The sequence below is a fragment of the Hypomesus nipponensis genome, chromosome 3 (genome assembly GCF_054491055.1).
Source record: "Hypomesus nipponensis isolate SF chromosome 3, ASM5449105v1, whole genome shotgun sequence".
Lineage (NCBI taxonomy): Eukaryota > Metazoa > Chordata > Actinopteri > Osmeriformes > Osmeridae > Hypomesus > Hypomesus nipponensis.
The window spans coordinates 14864075-14882005 of NC_140363.1; the positions used below are offsets into that span (position 1 = coordinate 14864075).

Consider the following 17931-nt stretch of genomic DNA (forward strand, 5'->3'; position numbering starts at 1 on the left):
AGGGGCCTACACTGAGCATGAAAAACACCTGCCAAATGAATTGGCCGGGTTCCAGGAGAGAAAGAGAGAGAGCTGGGTGGAAGGAGAGGGAGGCAGAATGAGAGAGATGAGTTTAAGATGGATGGACACAGGGTATAGAGTGTTCTGTGATGGGGAATGAGAGACAGCGAGAGGGGAAACCGAGAAAGGAAGAGAGTGGAGTAAAGGGAGAGAGACAGGACTGGGATGGAAACGAGGAGTGTGAATACAGCCATCTGTTCCTCCCAGAGCCACACTGGTTCAGCCCATCGCATTTCCAGGGCATTCTCTGGGAGAACAATGTCGGCTATATCATCTGATTGAAGCTGTCTATTCTGTAGAGACAAGCCTTTTCTCTCCTGCCTGACATCATTACCTGCATTCAGACTGCATGCTCTCATTGTGTGGCTCTTGATGAGGGCTATGGGATTTTTTGTCGATGCATATTTGAGCTGTAAAGAACACTTTTGTTCCACCAGTCCAGTACTGTAAACTCTTTCATTAACCCAGACTTGTATCTCCTTTTGAGAGGAACATGTGGTGTCTCCACACACCTCTGGTCTCCCACTAAGACACCAGGTGCGGCTAATATGACCCTGTTAGGACTAACAAAATGAAGGACGATAATAATAAATAATGCATTAAGTCAGCAGACTCTTTCATGCAAAGTGACCTACAGAGGGGGATTTGAACCTGCAACTTTTCTACAAGTGAGCTGTACCCACTGCTGTGCTAGGAAATCAGAAACCTATACTTGTGGTTTCGCACCCGACAGCTTGTGTCTCGGCATGTCTGCTCCGCTACCTGCCATCCTGTCGGGATATTCAGGCCTGTCAGCGAGATGAAGACTCAAGCTGCCTTTCCAGCATGGTCGGCACAGCACAACAGACTCTCTTCATGCCACTGTGTTTGTAAACCGTAAAGAAACTAAGAAGGAAACCTATTTATTATTTGTTGCATTGAGTAACTTACTAAATGTGTCATATACCTGTTGATGACTGTATGTATCTCAGTGTATACTCTGTTCATGTAAATTATTCAGATTGAATTGCTTATTGGATTCATCTGTCTCAAAGTACCAGACGCGTTCCACCCTGGTTCCTTCAGGGAACACTAGAGAAAGCTCTACTGTATGTTGTCATATGATATGAAGCCATTTATACTTTAGTTTGGTACAGAAATTGAGTGTGGTATGACGTTCATTTGGATATTTCTTTTTAGAAAACAGCATATCGATTAGGGACCCAATCCCATCCCAACGTCATTTAGGGACGTCTGACGACGCTGCGTCTCGAGACTGCTGGAGCATCCAGTCGCTCGCTCTCCATGGTCCTGAAACGCACCGTGCGCCGCAACGCTTTGCTACTGCCGTGAGTAGATGGATGCTCGGGACTCGCGCTCTGTTTAAAAAGGATTATTTCACAGACAATATATTGTCTCACACTTTTCTTTTGATGGAGATTCAAGCAGATATGATGCCCAACGGCTCTTTTAGGAATCTAAACCAAACAGACGGATTTTTTCTAACGAATTCATCTGGAAATGAAACGCACAGCGAAACGCACGGCAGCGCAATCCTGATATCGTTTATTTACTCAGTGGTGTGCCTGGTTGGACTGTGTGGCAACTCCATGGTGATCTATGTCATTTTCAGGTATGCCAAAATGAAAACGGCTACCAATATCTACATTCTGAACTTGGCTATTGCGGACGAGTTACTCATGCTAAGCGTCCCGTTCCTGGTGACTTCTTCACTTCTGCACCACTGGCCGTTCGGTTCCCTCCTTTGCCGACTTGTCCTGAGTGTAGACGCTATCAATATGTTTACCAGTATTTACTGCCTAACTGTCCTAAGCATAGACCGTTATATTGCAGTTGTACATCCCATCAAGGCGTCCCGGTACCGCAGACCCACAATTGCCAAAATGGTTAACTTAGGGGTGTGGATGTTCTCTATTCTAGTCATTTTGCCAATTATCATATTTTCTACGACAGCACCAAACTCCGACGGTTCTGTCGCATGCAACATGCAGATGCCCGAGCCCGAGCGCCAGTGGATGGCTGTGTTTGTGATATATGCCTTTCTCATGGGCTTTCTGTTCCCAGTAATTGCCATTTGTATGTGTTACATCCTCATCATTGCCAAGCTGAGAGTGGTGGCTCTGAAGGCGGGATGGCAGCAGCGCAAAAAATCGGAGAGAAAGATCACACTGATGGTGATGATGGTGGTGACCGTGTTTGTCATCTGCTGGATGCCCTTTCACATCGTCCAGCTCGTTAACGTGTTCGTACAGCAGCATAACGCAACGCTCAGCCAACTAGCTGTTATTTTAGGATACGCTAACAGCTGCGCCAACCCTCTCCTGTACGGGTTCCTTTCGGACAATTTCAAACGTTCTTTCCAAAGAATCCTGTGCCTACGCTGGATGGATAGCGCAACTGAGGAACCCATAGACTACTATGCAACGGCTGTGAAAAGTCGCGGATATAGTGTGGACGAGTTCCAACCGGACAACATGGAATCAGACAGCACTTACCGGAACGGCACCTGTACTTCTAGGACCACTACATTGTAGCATAATGACTGGCGTTATATGAACAAATGAATGTGCCGCTTGTATTTAATTTGACTGTTACTTATACGTCTGTTAACTTGCAAATGTTTTCCATAAACGCGGCATTAAAAATTAGATGAATTTAAGCGTCTAATTATTTATTGACATACCTTCAGGCGGGACTGGAAATAATATCTCAATAAGATTTGACTCAATCAAATTAAAAATGTCCTATGGTCCTAATTGTCTATTGTTTTATTTACACAATGTGAACACTACCGAAAATACATGAATGCATCCTCGTCATTTATCGTGCATGAAAGCATGTGGTTTCTAAATGAATATGCTTTCTAATGCATATGCTTTCTAAATCCGATTTGCGTAACATCTCTTACTTTCCATACTGCCTATAAAGAACTTTCTGCGGTATCAAAGCAATGCAGATAAAAATATTTAGGATCCCTAAATACAGGAAAGACAGAAACATTTGTGACACAAAATAACCACATCCTGCCCAAATTCGGGTCAGGTCCTGCCCGTCTGATCTACTACTTAGGGCTAAGTTTTATTGAATAAAGCTATGTCCCCCCTCTGACCTAGCTGACTAGCCTATATGAGTGTAAAAGAGGGAGGAACTGAATGGAAAGCAATGCACCACATCTTAGATAGAGTACTATTCATATCCACTTTATTGTTCAAGAAAATCAAAGTGCAAGAAATATATTTTTTTACTTTTTTTTTTAATGCACTCAAAATATGTTTTACAGCAATACTTTGGTCAGTGTAATAGAGTATGGGCATATCCCATAAAGCTCTTCAATATCAAGACTTGGTATCTTAAATCATTTCTTTCAAATACAAACAAAATCAATAGCACACACTTATATACAGTAGAACATTCTACAGAACACTAGGAAAGAAAAGACAGGACATGGTGTTCCTATTCTTTAGAGACTGAACGATGACCTTACCATTATCACAGTCTCTTCAAAGACAGCATCTCTGGCACAGTAAGTGCAAACAAGCAAAGTTAACGTCGTAGTGTTGAGAGAGTTCAACCGTCCAAACCAGCAACCTTCATTTATCAGACACACATCTCACTATGTGGCCTCCTTCTCAGTGGTGTGTTCCATTGAGTCTTGGCCATTAAGGCCGGCCTGTTTAGAGGCCTCAGCCCTCTTCATGGCCATCTGCTCGGATTTCTTCAAGGCCAGCTTCCGGCTCCTGGACCTGAGGCAACACTTGACCACTGCCAGGACCACCACCACCAGTACCACCAGACCCATGACTGCAATCAGCACGGGGATGAACACGTTGCTGCTGTCTGTGGGGGAGGCTGGGGACCCAGGAGAGGCCGGAGGGGAGCTGGGAGACGGCCTCTCCGGGAAAGGCAGGTCAAGAGTTGGGGTGCTGACCTGAGTCACATGCGGCTTGGTAACTCCTCCTGGAGGGCCTGAGGTAGTTGTTGGCCCACTGCATGATGGTGAACCCTCATTGTGGATGTTTTGAAGTTGGTCGAAACAATAACACGCGTATGAACCTGGAGTATTGATACAAAGGTTTTTACAGGGGTTCGTCAAGCATTCGTCAACATCCACACAGCTACCAGATATGTCCCCCACTGAGCCTTCTCCACATGAGGGACAGATGTCCTCAATAGCAACGGATAAATCACTGCTATGCCATCTGCGAGTGTTAGCAAAGCATATCAGTGTGTGAATGTCCCCGGTCCAACACTCCACCATTAGAGTTCCATCTGACTGAATGACCTGTGATCGTGCGTTAGGGATTTTGTCGGGGAGACATTGTCCCTTCAGGGGTCCACCCTCCCCTTCTTTACAGACGATGGGGTATCCCGTCTTGCAGGAGCTGGAGATCAAGCCCCAGTTCACAACGTCTGTCCCGTTGAACTCCCCAGACAGCAAGGCACAACGCGTCCCAGTACAAGTCTCTTCGGGCTCCTTCCTCCACTGCCCAACCCCAGGGTCAGTACTCACGTTTACTACCCACTTGAATCCCCTCAGGGGCTGACCGGACACCACACAGTTGTCCCTGCCACTCTTCAAGCCGATCCAAAAGTGGAACTCCTGGGTCGAACTATTTATCGGATTGTGTCGAAGTGTGTCTGAGATGACCCCCAGGATATCGTAGACCTCTTCCAAACTGGCCATGTTGGCCAGGAAGCCATTAGGCAGACAGGCTTCCAGAGCTTTGTCAAAGTTGAAAAAGTTTTCATTGATGGTGAAACGTGCCTCAGTCACACAGAGAGCAATCCCCAAGGTAGTAAAGAGATAGATCCAGTTTTGTAGTCTTCCAGCTTCGGCCATTCTCAGCCTCTTGATGGTGGTCATTAGAATATCTCCTTGAAACCCTGTGCTCTCATACGGCCCAGCTTGCCTCTGCTCTGGAACTCTGTCAGCAGAGCAGCTCTGGAGGGCAGGTTTTAGCCGCTCCCTCTGACACACCAGTTGACTGCGCTAGCTCTCTTGTGGCAGACTGGCTGGCTATGATAGCAGCCCCTCGACTAAACAGTCTACAGAGCTCATTTCCCCAGTGCTTTCTTAGCTGCCCCTGAGCTCCCCTCCCAAGACAACAAGCGCAGGAAGTGTGCTCCGACTTGATACAGCTCTCTGTTTCCTCTGCAGAGGGGGGTGGAGCTGGGTGTCGCCACAGACAAACAATAGCAACTTCAAAAACTAATCACCCCAACTCATCAAAACTGTAGTTTGCAACCCACCAAGCATCTACGGTCCAAGTCTCAGGAGGAGACCTTATGGAGAGGATTTGTAACGGTTCAGGTCACAGAGGTGTAACCGTAAGAGTTGACCCGCCTTCGACGGTCAGTTTTTCCTCCAGGACAAATCCAGGCTTGCCAAAACAAACAGATTTTTATCCCGGAGATGCAGGAAGTTAGCGATTGAGAAACTAGCAAGACCGTAGCTCTCTGCACCGCTGGTGTGGCTCGCACTCTGATCCAACTGGATAAACAACCATGTGAGGAGGATGTGCCAGCCTGACCCACTCAGAACTCTGCAGTGCTAACAGGATGGGATGACAAACAGGGGAAACATGACTCCTTTCTTTAGGGGACCCTCCACATGACACACACACACACACACGTAACCACACTAGTCTGTGAATTTGGCAGCCCTGAAACTTAAACTCAGAGAGAGTCATTGTTGTCATGTGGAAGAGTGCGTTCAGGGTCTCTCACCAGGGATGTGCTGTGTGCACAATGTCCTCCCAGTAAAGTACTTATACTCGGCCTCTGGTGCCAGGCTTTGTCAGAGAGACCCAGATGCTTCCTGGAGGATGTGACAGGAGAATGGCAGGAAGTGGGGGGTGGAGGGGCGTGGCCTATGTGACAGTAGCGAACCAGGGACACAGCTAGGCAGGGCAGAAGGGGAAGGGAAGGGAGGCACAGGAAATGGAATGATGAGGGACAGGAAGGGAGGCACACAGAAGCCATCAGAGAGCGTGAACAAGAGGATGAAATCATGTTGGGTGCCTTCGGCTACTTCTTGGAAAAAGATTTTAAGGAGAAAAAAAAAAGGTTTTTATGTCTTCACACGTTTTATGTGTGTGTGTTGGTCAGTATAATATGAATACGTTACAGAGTGGATCAAAGCAGCGATCTGTTCACTGACTCAACTTGAACGTTTGTTTGTAGCTCTGAACCACCTCTGCTACATGTGGTTATGTACCTGCTCTCCCGGGTCTCCTTCTCATGAGGCTATGTCCTCAGTACCCTGGCATCATTAGCCACAGTCAGATTGATTCAAGCGGGGCCTATCAGTGTTGAAGGTCACAACAGATGATGACTGACAGCACAGAGTAGCCCCCGTCTCCCTGCCAGTCCTAATGATGAGCTCTACTATCCAGGTTCCAACTGGCAGATACACAACACATACAGTAGACCAGAACTGGGCTCACAGCATGTTGGAACTGGCATTTTCAAAGTTTATTTTTAATTTGTGTCTTCGTCCTGACATTTTTTATCTCCTTTCCCGTTTTGCTACTCCTGCCTGACTTCAAATGCAGGACAGTGCTGAGAGCAGCCCATAACTGAACAATCTCTCACTGCAGGATGACTTGCCTGTCATGGGGAAAAGTGTTGCCTTGTCTGACTTAGATTCTCAAATGTCAGTATCAGTCAACGGGGCCTGATATCCACAGACTGACATCAACTGCCAGTACTGATAACCCTATTCACTCATTTATTAAATGGCCAGAATTTTCGTTATTCAGATAGTCTAGAACACAGGTCAACTATTTTACACTGTGAGCCTTCACTCCTTCAGTGATTCTTTCAGCCTCGCAGACTGATGTGAGAAAAGACAACCCGGAGAGGAGTACATATAGATGAGTGTGTTTGTGTGTGTTTGTGTGTGTGTGTGTGTGTGTGTGTGTGTTTCATTAATCCTATGATCCTACTTTTAATCTTATAAAACATTGATGAGGCTGTGAGCAGCACAGCCTACAGAGACTATCCAACAGAGATTACTGGAAGTCTATGATTTGTCTGGTTTGAGTTAATTCAGATGCAGCATGAACTGATATTCTCACCAGTAATTGTTACATCATGATATCTTAAATCCCAAGTAATGTAGCATCAAATATTGATTTAATCATCTCCTGAAACATTTATGCTTTCAGTCTATTGAGGATAGTGAGCCTAACTTTTTAATGCTTCAGCTTTTGACAGTAGGTCGGCTGTAAGAATATGCTCAATAGTGATACAGAATGAGTGCTGGAAACCAGTCACCTTGACGATAAACACACATAAACACACCCACACACTAAATACACACCCATCCTCAGCTTATTTACAGTATGAGGTGGATTTTAAATATGTCATTTACATTAACTGATCCACCCATATGAACTCTCAGCAACCACAGAGAGTACAGAAAGCAATCTACAATTCAATAGAAGGACATAGTGTGATGGATGAAAAGTGTGTGAGGTACCTTGCTGGGCAAGAACTAACTGATTTTTGCACCATCAACTTGCTAATTGGATTGAACTCTGTCAGCTAATCTCACAGCAACTGAATAAAATATGATGGCATTTATTTCAGTCAATAACCATGCACAATACCTCAGGGTAAATAACAGACCTTCAAACATTAATTTAATGAAGAGTGATCATGTAGAAATGTTCTTCAAGGATCCTGAGCGGACACACACACACACACTGGTCATTCTGTTATATATGGAGCTGTTCTCACTCCGAACCTGTCCTGAACACAACAGATTTTTGCTGTGTGTGTCCCAGGACAGTGTCTGTACTGCACATCCATTCTGCATCATTCACAAGAGGTTGTTGTCTCAGAAAGATTAACTCCCCCATATGAAGACAGGGTTGTGACCCTTGTGTCTCCATGGTGATGCTACGGTTCCCCTTTCCCCATATCTGTGACTGTACAGGAAGTGATTAAAGGACTACTTTCTGCTCTCCATAAAACCACTTCCTGTATTTTCTGGCACCACAGGAAACCCTTTTATGCCAATAACAGCACTAATGACATTGCTGTGCTACCGATGCCTCCTTCTCTCTGACCCATCAAATCATCCATCTCACAAATCTCTCTTCTTCCCCCTCATTCCGTTTTTTGCACACCACCTCTTCCACACCTCCTTCATCCAACTCACCTTTTACCTCCTTTCTATCTCCACCCATTCCGCTCCCTCCCCCTCTTCCTCCCCTCCATCTCCTAAAGGGTACCAGGCAGCATGAGTAGCCAGCGATGGCTCTTTCTACACAAGATGAGCCTCTATTTATAGGAGCCCATTACTCCTATGGGAGATTAGTCCTGGATATTTAATTACAGCTTACAGCCTCACCCTGTGTGTGTGTCTCTCTGCGTATGTGTGTGTGAATGTGTGTGAGAGTTTCTTTTTGACTGTTTACTGTGTGAGCAGTGGGGCAGAGGAGGTGAGGAGGCGATGTATATAAACCATTAGCAGCCCAGTAACAGAGTTGGAGGGGGGCATGAGTTAAGATACTGTGATTACGATTCCTCTTCTGCAAATTGAACGTCTGATCCTGGCAGAAAAAATCTCCAGATTGGATCTTTATAGAAACCATTCAAACTGCTAATTAATTTCATAGATGCAGTATTAAATACCCCAGAATGAAACTAATCCATTTACTCGCTTCTCCTTTGACAGATGTATGGTAATGATGCTTTCGAGTTTTACGTACTTGGGAAGTTTAAGATTTGGGTCTAAACTTGGAAGGCATACAGCAAGTGTTTAATGACTCTACTGTATCTTTGGGTAAGGCTATAGATACCACCCAGCCTGGTTTGCAAGCACTTCAAAACACCAGTTCTGCATTATGGAAAAGGGGGAAATGAAAAGCAGAGAAGAAAAGAGGAGGGGTAGCTGTTATCCGGTTCTTCCCCAGGTGAAACAGTTCATCTGGCAGGTGCTGGCTCTGAACTGGTGGGAATCAAAGGTACACATGTGGAGCTTTGATTAGGCAGCCAGGTGGAGGGTGTTTGTGTCTCTGCAAGCTCTTGGTGTGTGTGTGTGTTTCTGAATGTGTGAGAGATGACTGAGAGATGACTTTTTAACCCTTGTTACTCCTTCTGTAAACGTATTAAATTTGATGTGTAATCCATACATTGTTATTAGTCAAAATCTCAATAGTGTGTTGATCTCGGCCGGTTAAGTGGGTTGTTCTGTTCATCAGAGGACTGCTTCAGTAGCGTGAGCCATGACAAGTCCCAGTCTAATTATTAAGTGGTTGGAGCAAGGCCGTAATCATAATATTTAACCCCCTCCCCAATATTCAAATCTGGTCAAAATGTTCCCCCCGATACATTGAAATAAAACATTGATATAAATGTTGACTCCATGGCTACGGCCTTGGGCTGGAGGCAACAGGGTTGCTCTCACTGAGAGTTTAAATAAAGGTTGTAAAATAACCTGCGCTCAGAAACCCTCTACAGTGCCTCAATGTAATTAATTGGGTCTTTGGGTGGGGGATTCGTTTATAAAATAATGGTCTCATTCCAAGTTAGCTATAACAGTGGTGTGGCGGTCTGCGTGCTGTTTGATCCTGCGATTTCCCTCGCGCTCATAGGTATTAAACACAGCCATGCATTCGCTGTTCTTCATCTCCTCCACTTCACACATAATCTAGTTTTCGGGGACAGACGTTGAAAACAATCAATAACCTAAAGCTTTACTTCACTACAGCGTGACGATAGTGCCATTGTCTTGCTAGTCTAAAGGCGTATTGATCTGTCACTTGTAATGACGGTCCTTGGGCGAGACTCTGCTCTGTCGCATAAACAACTCTAGGGGCTTTCTATTCTTAAGCCTGCAATTGTCACTTCAAAATTACACTATTGTTGCAAATAAAACAACAACTGTGGTTTAAGCTGTAGAATGTGTTTAGAATATGTTCAGGTACACTAAAGGCATTACTTTCTCAGCGGGAACGTTATTTTTCAGACACCAATGTACTTGCCTATATGCATTCAACCTGATCGGACACACTAAGGCTAAGTAGATATGTATCTCTGTTGTACTTCAGACAGTGCTTTACACAGTGCTGAACCATAATCATGGCGATGGACTGGTTCATATTTCAAAAGGATGTTTGGATATCACTCTTTTTTAAACCCGTCAGCCTGCCTCTTCCCTCCTTCAGTGAGCAGACCAACGTGTTTCTGCTCTTCCCCCTGGACCAGGTCTCGCTCTCCTTCCCCCAGGGGAGTACTTGGCAGCCCGTCTACACCTCCCCTCTCTTCCTTCTCTTTGTTTTAGTGTGGTCGTAAGTTTAGCCTTCTGGTGGAGCACAGTAAATCAAAGATGACAACCATGAATATTTATGTGTTTTGGGAAGGTCACCTTGGAAGGCACCCCAAAAGGATGATGTGTGTGTGTCTGCCTGTATGTACACTTAAGTGTTTGTGAGCATTGTTGATGTGACCTTTGATAAACACAGTGGTGATATACAGTATCACTCCCCCCCCCCCCCCCAGCTGGCCCTTTGAGATGCAGAGAAAATTAGACTCTTCATCTAACCATGTACAGTAAAGTGGCCATCATCCACAAATAGCTTATGATGAGTGTCCTGGCACACTAAGTTCCAGGCATGTAAGTGGCCAATTTGCAAAGACTCAATCTTGTCCCCCCAAACAGTATGAACCATTTTGGGCTTTGCTGATAGAAACCAAGCTTGCCTCATTGCTTAACAGATGGGTGTTTCTGTTTGTGTGTTTGTGTGTGTACTCGTTTGGCGTCATCAGATAATGCAGTCACCAGTCTGTAGCAGCTTCGTCACCTGATTCATTGTCTCCTCCACCCTCTCCTCCCACCCCTCCTCCCTCCAGCCAAGGGCCCAGTTTGCTAATGAATGATACTGGTGAAATGTATGATTTATTTGCCTGAAAGTGTATCCTACAAACACAACTTTCATCTTCATCTATATTCCTTACTGTCTTTCTTTCAAGGTCTGCCCATCTTGAGAGACATCCTACTGGTGAACTGTATGACCCAGGTGGACGCCATCATAGAACTCCCTGTTTTTGGTCAAGGAGCTTCTTGCAGCCGGAAGACACTCTCACTAGAATAACAGTGAGATGTTTCTTCTTCATTCTGACTCTAAGAATCATGTTTAAAAAAATGGTAGAATGTTTGTGTGGAATCCTAGTAGACTGAGTTGAATTAAATGCCACCGGCCGGGGGCTGGAGGCTGGGGGCCGGAGGCTGGAGGCTGGAGGCATTGGCTCATCCATTAACCTGCGTCTATATATAGAGTAGGGTTCAGAAGTGGCTGATGTCACAGCCTGCTCTTCCTGCCTAATTGTGTACACATCCAGCTCTAATTACTTAGCCGTCTTGAGCAACGTACACAAATCAGTCGGCGGCAACCTTCTCTCTGAGTGCAGCTTGTTCCTCTGCCGTTCTGATCATCGTTGCCCCCGGCACCATGCTCTGTGTGGGTGTGAGTGACACCCGGGGGCTGGTATTGTAATGATGAACAACATCACATAGAGCAGAGCAGGCGGATGTGTAAAGAGCGTGTGTGAAGGTGTTCAGGATGACATGATGTTGTTGAGACAGAGAGCAGATGCTAAGCAGCGTGCTGTACTGAGCAGAGATCCTCTCACACCAGATTGTGGAGGCACTGAGCTGGGCTCGGGAAGGCTGATGTTAATTCAAGTGATCAAGAAGAATTGATATGTTTAGCCTTCCATGTTTGAACATCTCATGGAATGAGATTCTTTTTTTTTCTTCCATCGGACCCACCATCTTAGGCATTTCTCTGTCTCTTTCTTCTTCTCTCTCCATCGCTCTCTGTCTTTCTCTCTCTATGCCTCTCCTTGTCCTCTCCTCCCCTCCAGTACTCTCATAGACTGATATCACACGTATTGGCCTAATCACATTTTATTGAAATCACACTTGGCAAGTGTGAAATTTCAGTTGCCGTGCCAACCTCCTACACACAGACACACACTCCCGATAATGAGTCACGCCCATAACACTTCAACACGAACAAACAGCCAATGGCAGACACTCTCTCGTCTGTGCTAATACCGACTTGTGTAAACTAACCTTCAGCAGACAGTCTGATTCAAGTAAAAAGGCAGGAATCCTCAAGAGAGGGGTTTACTGGCCATGATGTAAATGGTGTTTTTGTCAACATTTCAATCAAACACATTCAGCACATTCACCTTCCCTAAAATAGAATGCTTCCCCTGTGCCACCTCAGTTCTCTCTCTCACCCACACTGTGTGTGTGTGTGTGGGTGGGTGTGTGTGTGTGTGTGTGGGTGGGTGTGTGTGTGAGCCGTATACCCAAGGTGAGTTCTAATGATAAAAAACACCTCAAAACCTTGCCAGACTCACCAGGTGACTGTACAACCCTGTATTGGCACACACACACACACACACACACACACACACACACACACACACACACACGCACACACACACAACTTAATTGTTGACACCACAGTTGCAGTGACCTCCATTGTATCAGTTGGGTCTCGCCTCAGTCTTACACCATGAATCCTCTGTCTGTCTCATTGTGTTTTTATGACCCTGAACTGTGATCCTCTTTTGTTGCTAAGCTGCGTTTCCCTCAAATGACCCATCCTGTTCTCTGATTGGCCGTCAGGACCAGATGATACCCCTGTGCCCCCAGATAACACGGCGGACACGTGGACACGTGCGTGTGAACATGCGTGTGTCTGCTTGTATGTGAATGCATGTGTCAGGGTACCACAGAGCATGTCATAAGTAAAGCTTGGTACAAGGAACGTTCCATGTACATTAGATTTGTGTGTGTGTGTGTTTTTGTGTGTGCGCAGGGGGGGAATGAACAAAAAAGGAAGACATCAAAGCAAGCGTCACCATAGCAATGTGTTTGGCAGAGTTCTGACACACATCAGAGACTTGTTCGCAGACATCAAAGGCCTCGCTCATTACATTACACTGTGAAACTAGTATACACCTAAAACATGAAATCACTTTACTCCAACCTCACAGGCTTCCATTAACAAAACCATTAACCTATCCTGAGATCCTGGAATCAGTGTAATTGCATTTGTCTGGGTAGCATTGCTGAAAAACAATGTTATTTTGCTTTTAAAATTCACTTTATTCAAATTGACACCTTATCGAGTACATTAGCAGTCATGCAAATGTTGATTAACAGCAAGTTCAAGTGAGGTGAATATTAATGCAGAGCACTCCACAGAAAAGAAACATTAGCATATTCATCAATAGTTTTGGTAATCTGTTCCAGGAAGTATGGAACACTCACTCTCCACGGGGGTTCTGGGTAATGCTGTGTCACGTGGGATCATGTTATGTTCTTTACCTCCTACCTCAACTATGGAGACAAGCCCAACAATGACCCGAGACTAAGGGTTGTGTTTTTAGTGTTGAATGTATTTCCTAATTTAACAGATTATTTTATTCAAAGCACAGTATTTGAACCTGCAACCTCTCTCTCTGCAGCCAAATGCTGTAACCACTGAGCTATTCCTTATGACATCCGTCCTTGACCCTCCTCTCCAGGTCTTCTCTCCTCACCCTCGCAGATGACACAGGACAGGGAAGAGAAGATGGCTGAGATGCAGAGCTGCCCCGGGTGTGTGACCCTCCCTCACCTCCAGCTGCAAGCTGACACACACACTCACAACAACTGTTGACTACTGCAACAGCCACTATTCCCAGGTTCAACACTGATTTATTGATCTAGTCCACTTTGCATCCGGAGGAAGATTCTGTCCTCAAGCCTGACTTGGTAATTGGGCTTTCAAACTACAGTCTAGATGTTTGATGTAAGCCAAGCAGAATGTGCAAATGCTGTGGTGGTTAGCCATCCATTGGTGTGTATTTGTGTGTGTGTGTGTGTGTATGTGTGTATGTGTGCTTGTGTTAATAGGTGGGTGTACATGATCTGTAAAATGCTTTTGTTCATAATCACAACTAGCTCTTTTCAGTGCAATGGACATTAAACAGTCTTTTGTTGTGTGGCTCTTCAGCGAATGTTGCAAAGGTTCCCCATAACTGCCATCGCCATAGAGACAGGAAACCCAGAGATAAAAGTGGTCAAGGTTTTGTTTCTCTCTGTATGTTTTGGAGATGGTGGATTCGCTATGGCAACAGAGGCAGGGAGGAGGTGGAGGTGGTATGTTGGAACAGCAGAGAACTCTGCATCAATATTCTGTCTCCTGGACCCACTCACACTGACTTACTCAATGTTCTACTTTCTGTGAAGGAGAGAGTGAATTTGATGACTCTGTCTCAGAACTTTGTCCCGGCTCAGTGCCAGTTAGTCTGTGTATCTGCTTATACACAGTACATGTGTGTGTATTTGTTTCCAGAGACTGTTGTTCGTCAGTATGTCTGTTTTCTCTGGATGAATAGAGGTTATGTAATGCATTCAGACCAGGGTGTGTTTCAAAGGAGGTAGCAGTCCAGTTGTTAATTGAACTAACAAGTGATGTTCAGGCATCATTCAGCTGAGACATAGAAAGACAGAGGGACGAGAGGGTCCAGGAGAGCAGTGTGAGACCGACAGAGAGAGAGAGAGAGGGTAAAAGAGACAGGGAGTGAGCACTAATGAAACAGAGAGAGAAAGAGAGGGGCCGAGAGAGAGAGAGCGTTAGAGAAGTCAAGTACATCAGCTGCTTGAGCTAAGTTTTTTTCAGCCGTCTGCTGTGAGATGAGTAACAGGCTGTTGGAGGGATGGAGGTTACAGACTGGGCTGATTCTGCTGCCCACTGCAGCACTGTGGGGGCAAATACACCCACCGCTGTTAGCAAAGCGTTCAGACAAAATATGAGAGGGGATACGAGGTTTCTTTTTTTTTTGACATCACTAGAATTATTCTCGACAGATCGTCCCCCCCACCCCCCCAAAAAAAAAATTGGACCCTTATTATTTGGACCCTTCACCAAATAAGATGTCTAACCAGCTCGTTTGTGGGGGAGGTATTTGAGTGGCCGTGAGGTATTCCAAACCTAAGTATAGACATGGAGCCATTTCTCTGATTTTCCTCCCACATCTCCTCTCCTCTCCTACTCCGGATTGTGTCCTGGTCTCATTGTTGTCATTCTGCTCAAGTTTGCACCTTCTTCCCCTGACAGCAAGAAGCTGTCACCTCCCAGCGAAAATATAATTCATCAAACCAACTCACCATTCCTTCAAGCTCCATACTGCAGGTCAAAGACATCAAGACACGGACAGAACAACAAGCAACCATGGTCCTTCTGTGATATATGGACAGAATAGGGAGTCAGATGGCTGAATGGTGAGGGAGTCGGGCTAGTAATCAAAAGGTCGTTGGATCGATTCCTTGCCGTGCCATATTAAGTTGTGTCCTTGGGCAAGGCATGTCCATGTACGAGGCAATGTACTTTAAGTCGCTCTGGATAAGAGCTTCTGCTAAATGACTAAATGTAAATATAGAATAACTTACATGAATCTGTTCCTGGGCAACTACCATACTTGCTCCCATCACACATTTTCAATGGATGAACTCATCTCAATGTATTTTTCAAGCCGTCTACGTGGTTCTGGCTGACGTGTTTCAGCTGTTCTTTCTCAGTAGGGTGGGGTCAAAGGTCACCCAGGAAGAGTAGTGGGATATGTGTCATCCTGGACAGACGTCTGAACCAATGGCTGACTGATCAGCAGAAATGACACAGGAGAAACACACTGGCTGACTCTTCTGACACACGGTAGGAAAAAGCTTTCAAATATCTAATTAATGAATGGGTATATCATGGAAATATTACATAATGTAACCGTTTTAGTCAAGATATATCATTTTAGTCAAGAGTCTGTATATTTATTTAACTGTTTATTAAAACAATACAAAAGTGATTCTATCTAGGGAAAACGGCCAGTCTTCTTGCAGTAACTTCTAGAATACATATGCAAATGTTGTGTACAGTACTGGATCAGTTAACCATTGGACAGGAAATATGAAGAGACGGAGGAGTTGGGGATTGTGACAAGTAATGATGTACAGTTTACAAGTGCATAACAATGTTTGAGTTTACGTGTGTGTGCGTACGGCTTGAGATATTGTATGTGAAGTTGCATACCAGTAGTTGATTATGCATGTCTAACAGATGACAATAAATGACAGCGCGGAGTCCCCTACGAAATTAATTCCACTGGTCATTCCACCTTTATATTTAATCTGTGTTTTACTGCCACATTGGACAGATAGTACCTTTCTAACATCTTGCTCCTCAAAGAAACCGTACAGATTTTGAGGAGTCTTTAGAAGATGATATTCTGAAAAGATCTCTTGCCTTTGGTTTGATAAGATCAATTGACAGCCCCACAGCCCTGGCCTCATCAGAGACCAGTTGATTGGCACCATGTACAGAGAAGCACCAGGCCTAGTTACTGATAAATGGGTCAGGGAGAGAAAGAGAGAGAGAGTGAGGTCTCCCTTTCAGAACATGCTGTGAAGGAGAGATGGAGCCATCAGCTGTGGTCGGTACAGTGTCAAACTGTTTAGTCTCAGTTCAGCCTTGTAGGGTTCAATCTTTTGTGACATGTACGCCGCAGTGATATTACAGGAAGCAGCTTGTCGTTGTTACGGGTTGTCATTGTTTCTTTTGGTTTGAAGTGGTTGTATTGTACTTATGCGCAGTGTTCTGGGGGAATTCTAGTCCAAGATCTGCAGGGTATGTGTACACCTCACTGTTCTGTCTTATCTTATCAAAACAAGGATAAATCATTTGTGACCAACACTAATGGAAGAGGCAAAGTTGCCATGGAAACCTTAAGTGCTGTTTATGTCCGGGTAGGTTCTTCATCACAAGAAAGCCATTTTTTTTTCAGTCTCTCCCTCCTCTCTAAGCTCTCCTCTACTCCACCCCCACCCCTCTCCTTGACCACTCTCTTTCTCCATATGAGCGAAGCCTAGTTCAAGCATTGCACTCTGGCAGTGCGCCTTATCTTGTTCATCAACTACACCTGTATGGCATGTCCAATAAGGCTGAAAAATAAATGCTGCATGGATCTGAGATAGGAAGATTTTTCTGGTATTACTTTACTTTACTATTTATTTTTCTGACAACTTTTTACTTTAACTGCTTACGTTTTTTACACAAATATCTGTACTTTCTACTTCTTACATTTTCAAAGAAGGCTAAGCTTGTTACTTCAGTTTAATCTGTATTTGTTGGCATTATCAATATTATTTCTTGGCATTGTGCACATTTTTTCATTTACCAACTATCACACACAACAAGCGTAAGAAGCTACCATGGAGCAAGGCATAAGGCAAATAAATGGCTAACGTTATGGAGAATTAGCGATGTTGACATGACTGATAATACAGACACTCCTGATCACCCATAGCTATGAGCTCCCTCCGTATGGTTGAGCCAGTCACAGCATCGCAATGCTACTACTCTCCATTGGTATGTTGGCATGTCATCAGTGACTCATCAAAGCTAGGAGGGAAATGTATTTCGGCCCATGGAAAGGTTAAGACTTTGTTCAATGCATCCACTCAGTGTGACTGTGTTAAAGGTGTCCATGTCCTTCCCCAAATTTGGAAAGGTAATTGATTTCGTATAGCTTTAAAACACATTACATTTAAACCTATCATCTTGCTGAGCAAACCATGTTAGCCATATTTTAAAAAGGAAAATGACCTTACATGTGCCAGAAAGCCTTGACCACAAACAGAAGAAAAATATAATTTCTAGAATCTGTTGAATGGCCTTTCTCTGCACAACCTTGTATCCACAGCAACATATAAATTGAAAAGGTTTGCAGGCTGGGTGAGTCAGTCTGTCAGTTTTTTTGGTGTGAATTCAGTTTTTTGGGGGGTGGCATTCTGTTCTGTTACTTTGA

At 44.7% G+C, this 17931-nt stretch overlaps 2 protein-coding genes across 2 annotated transcripts; one reads left to right on the forward strand and one right to left on the reverse strand.

The window, feature by feature from the left end:
* The first annotated feature begins 26 nt into the window (after nt 1-26).
* sstr1a (somatostatin receptor 1a) lies at nt 27-2812 on the forward strand. The gene has a single exon (XM_084678676.1). The coding sequence runs from the start codon at nt 1401-1403 to the stop codon at nt 2592-2594; it is 1194 nt and encodes a 397-aa protein (XP_084534802.1). The 5' UTR covers nt 27-1400; the 3' UTR covers nt 2595-2812.
* A 427-nt stretch (nt 2813-3239) lies between these two features.
* Nucleotides 3240-5164, reverse strand: clec14a (C-type lectin domain containing 14A). The gene has a single exon (XM_084678664.1). It carries the CDS (start codon nt 4922-4924, stop codon nt 3674-3676), a length of 1251 nt encoding a protein of 416 aa, XP_084534790.1. The 5' UTR covers nt 4925-5164; the 3' UTR covers nt 3240-3673.
* Nucleotides 5165-17931: the final 12767 nt, after the last annotated feature.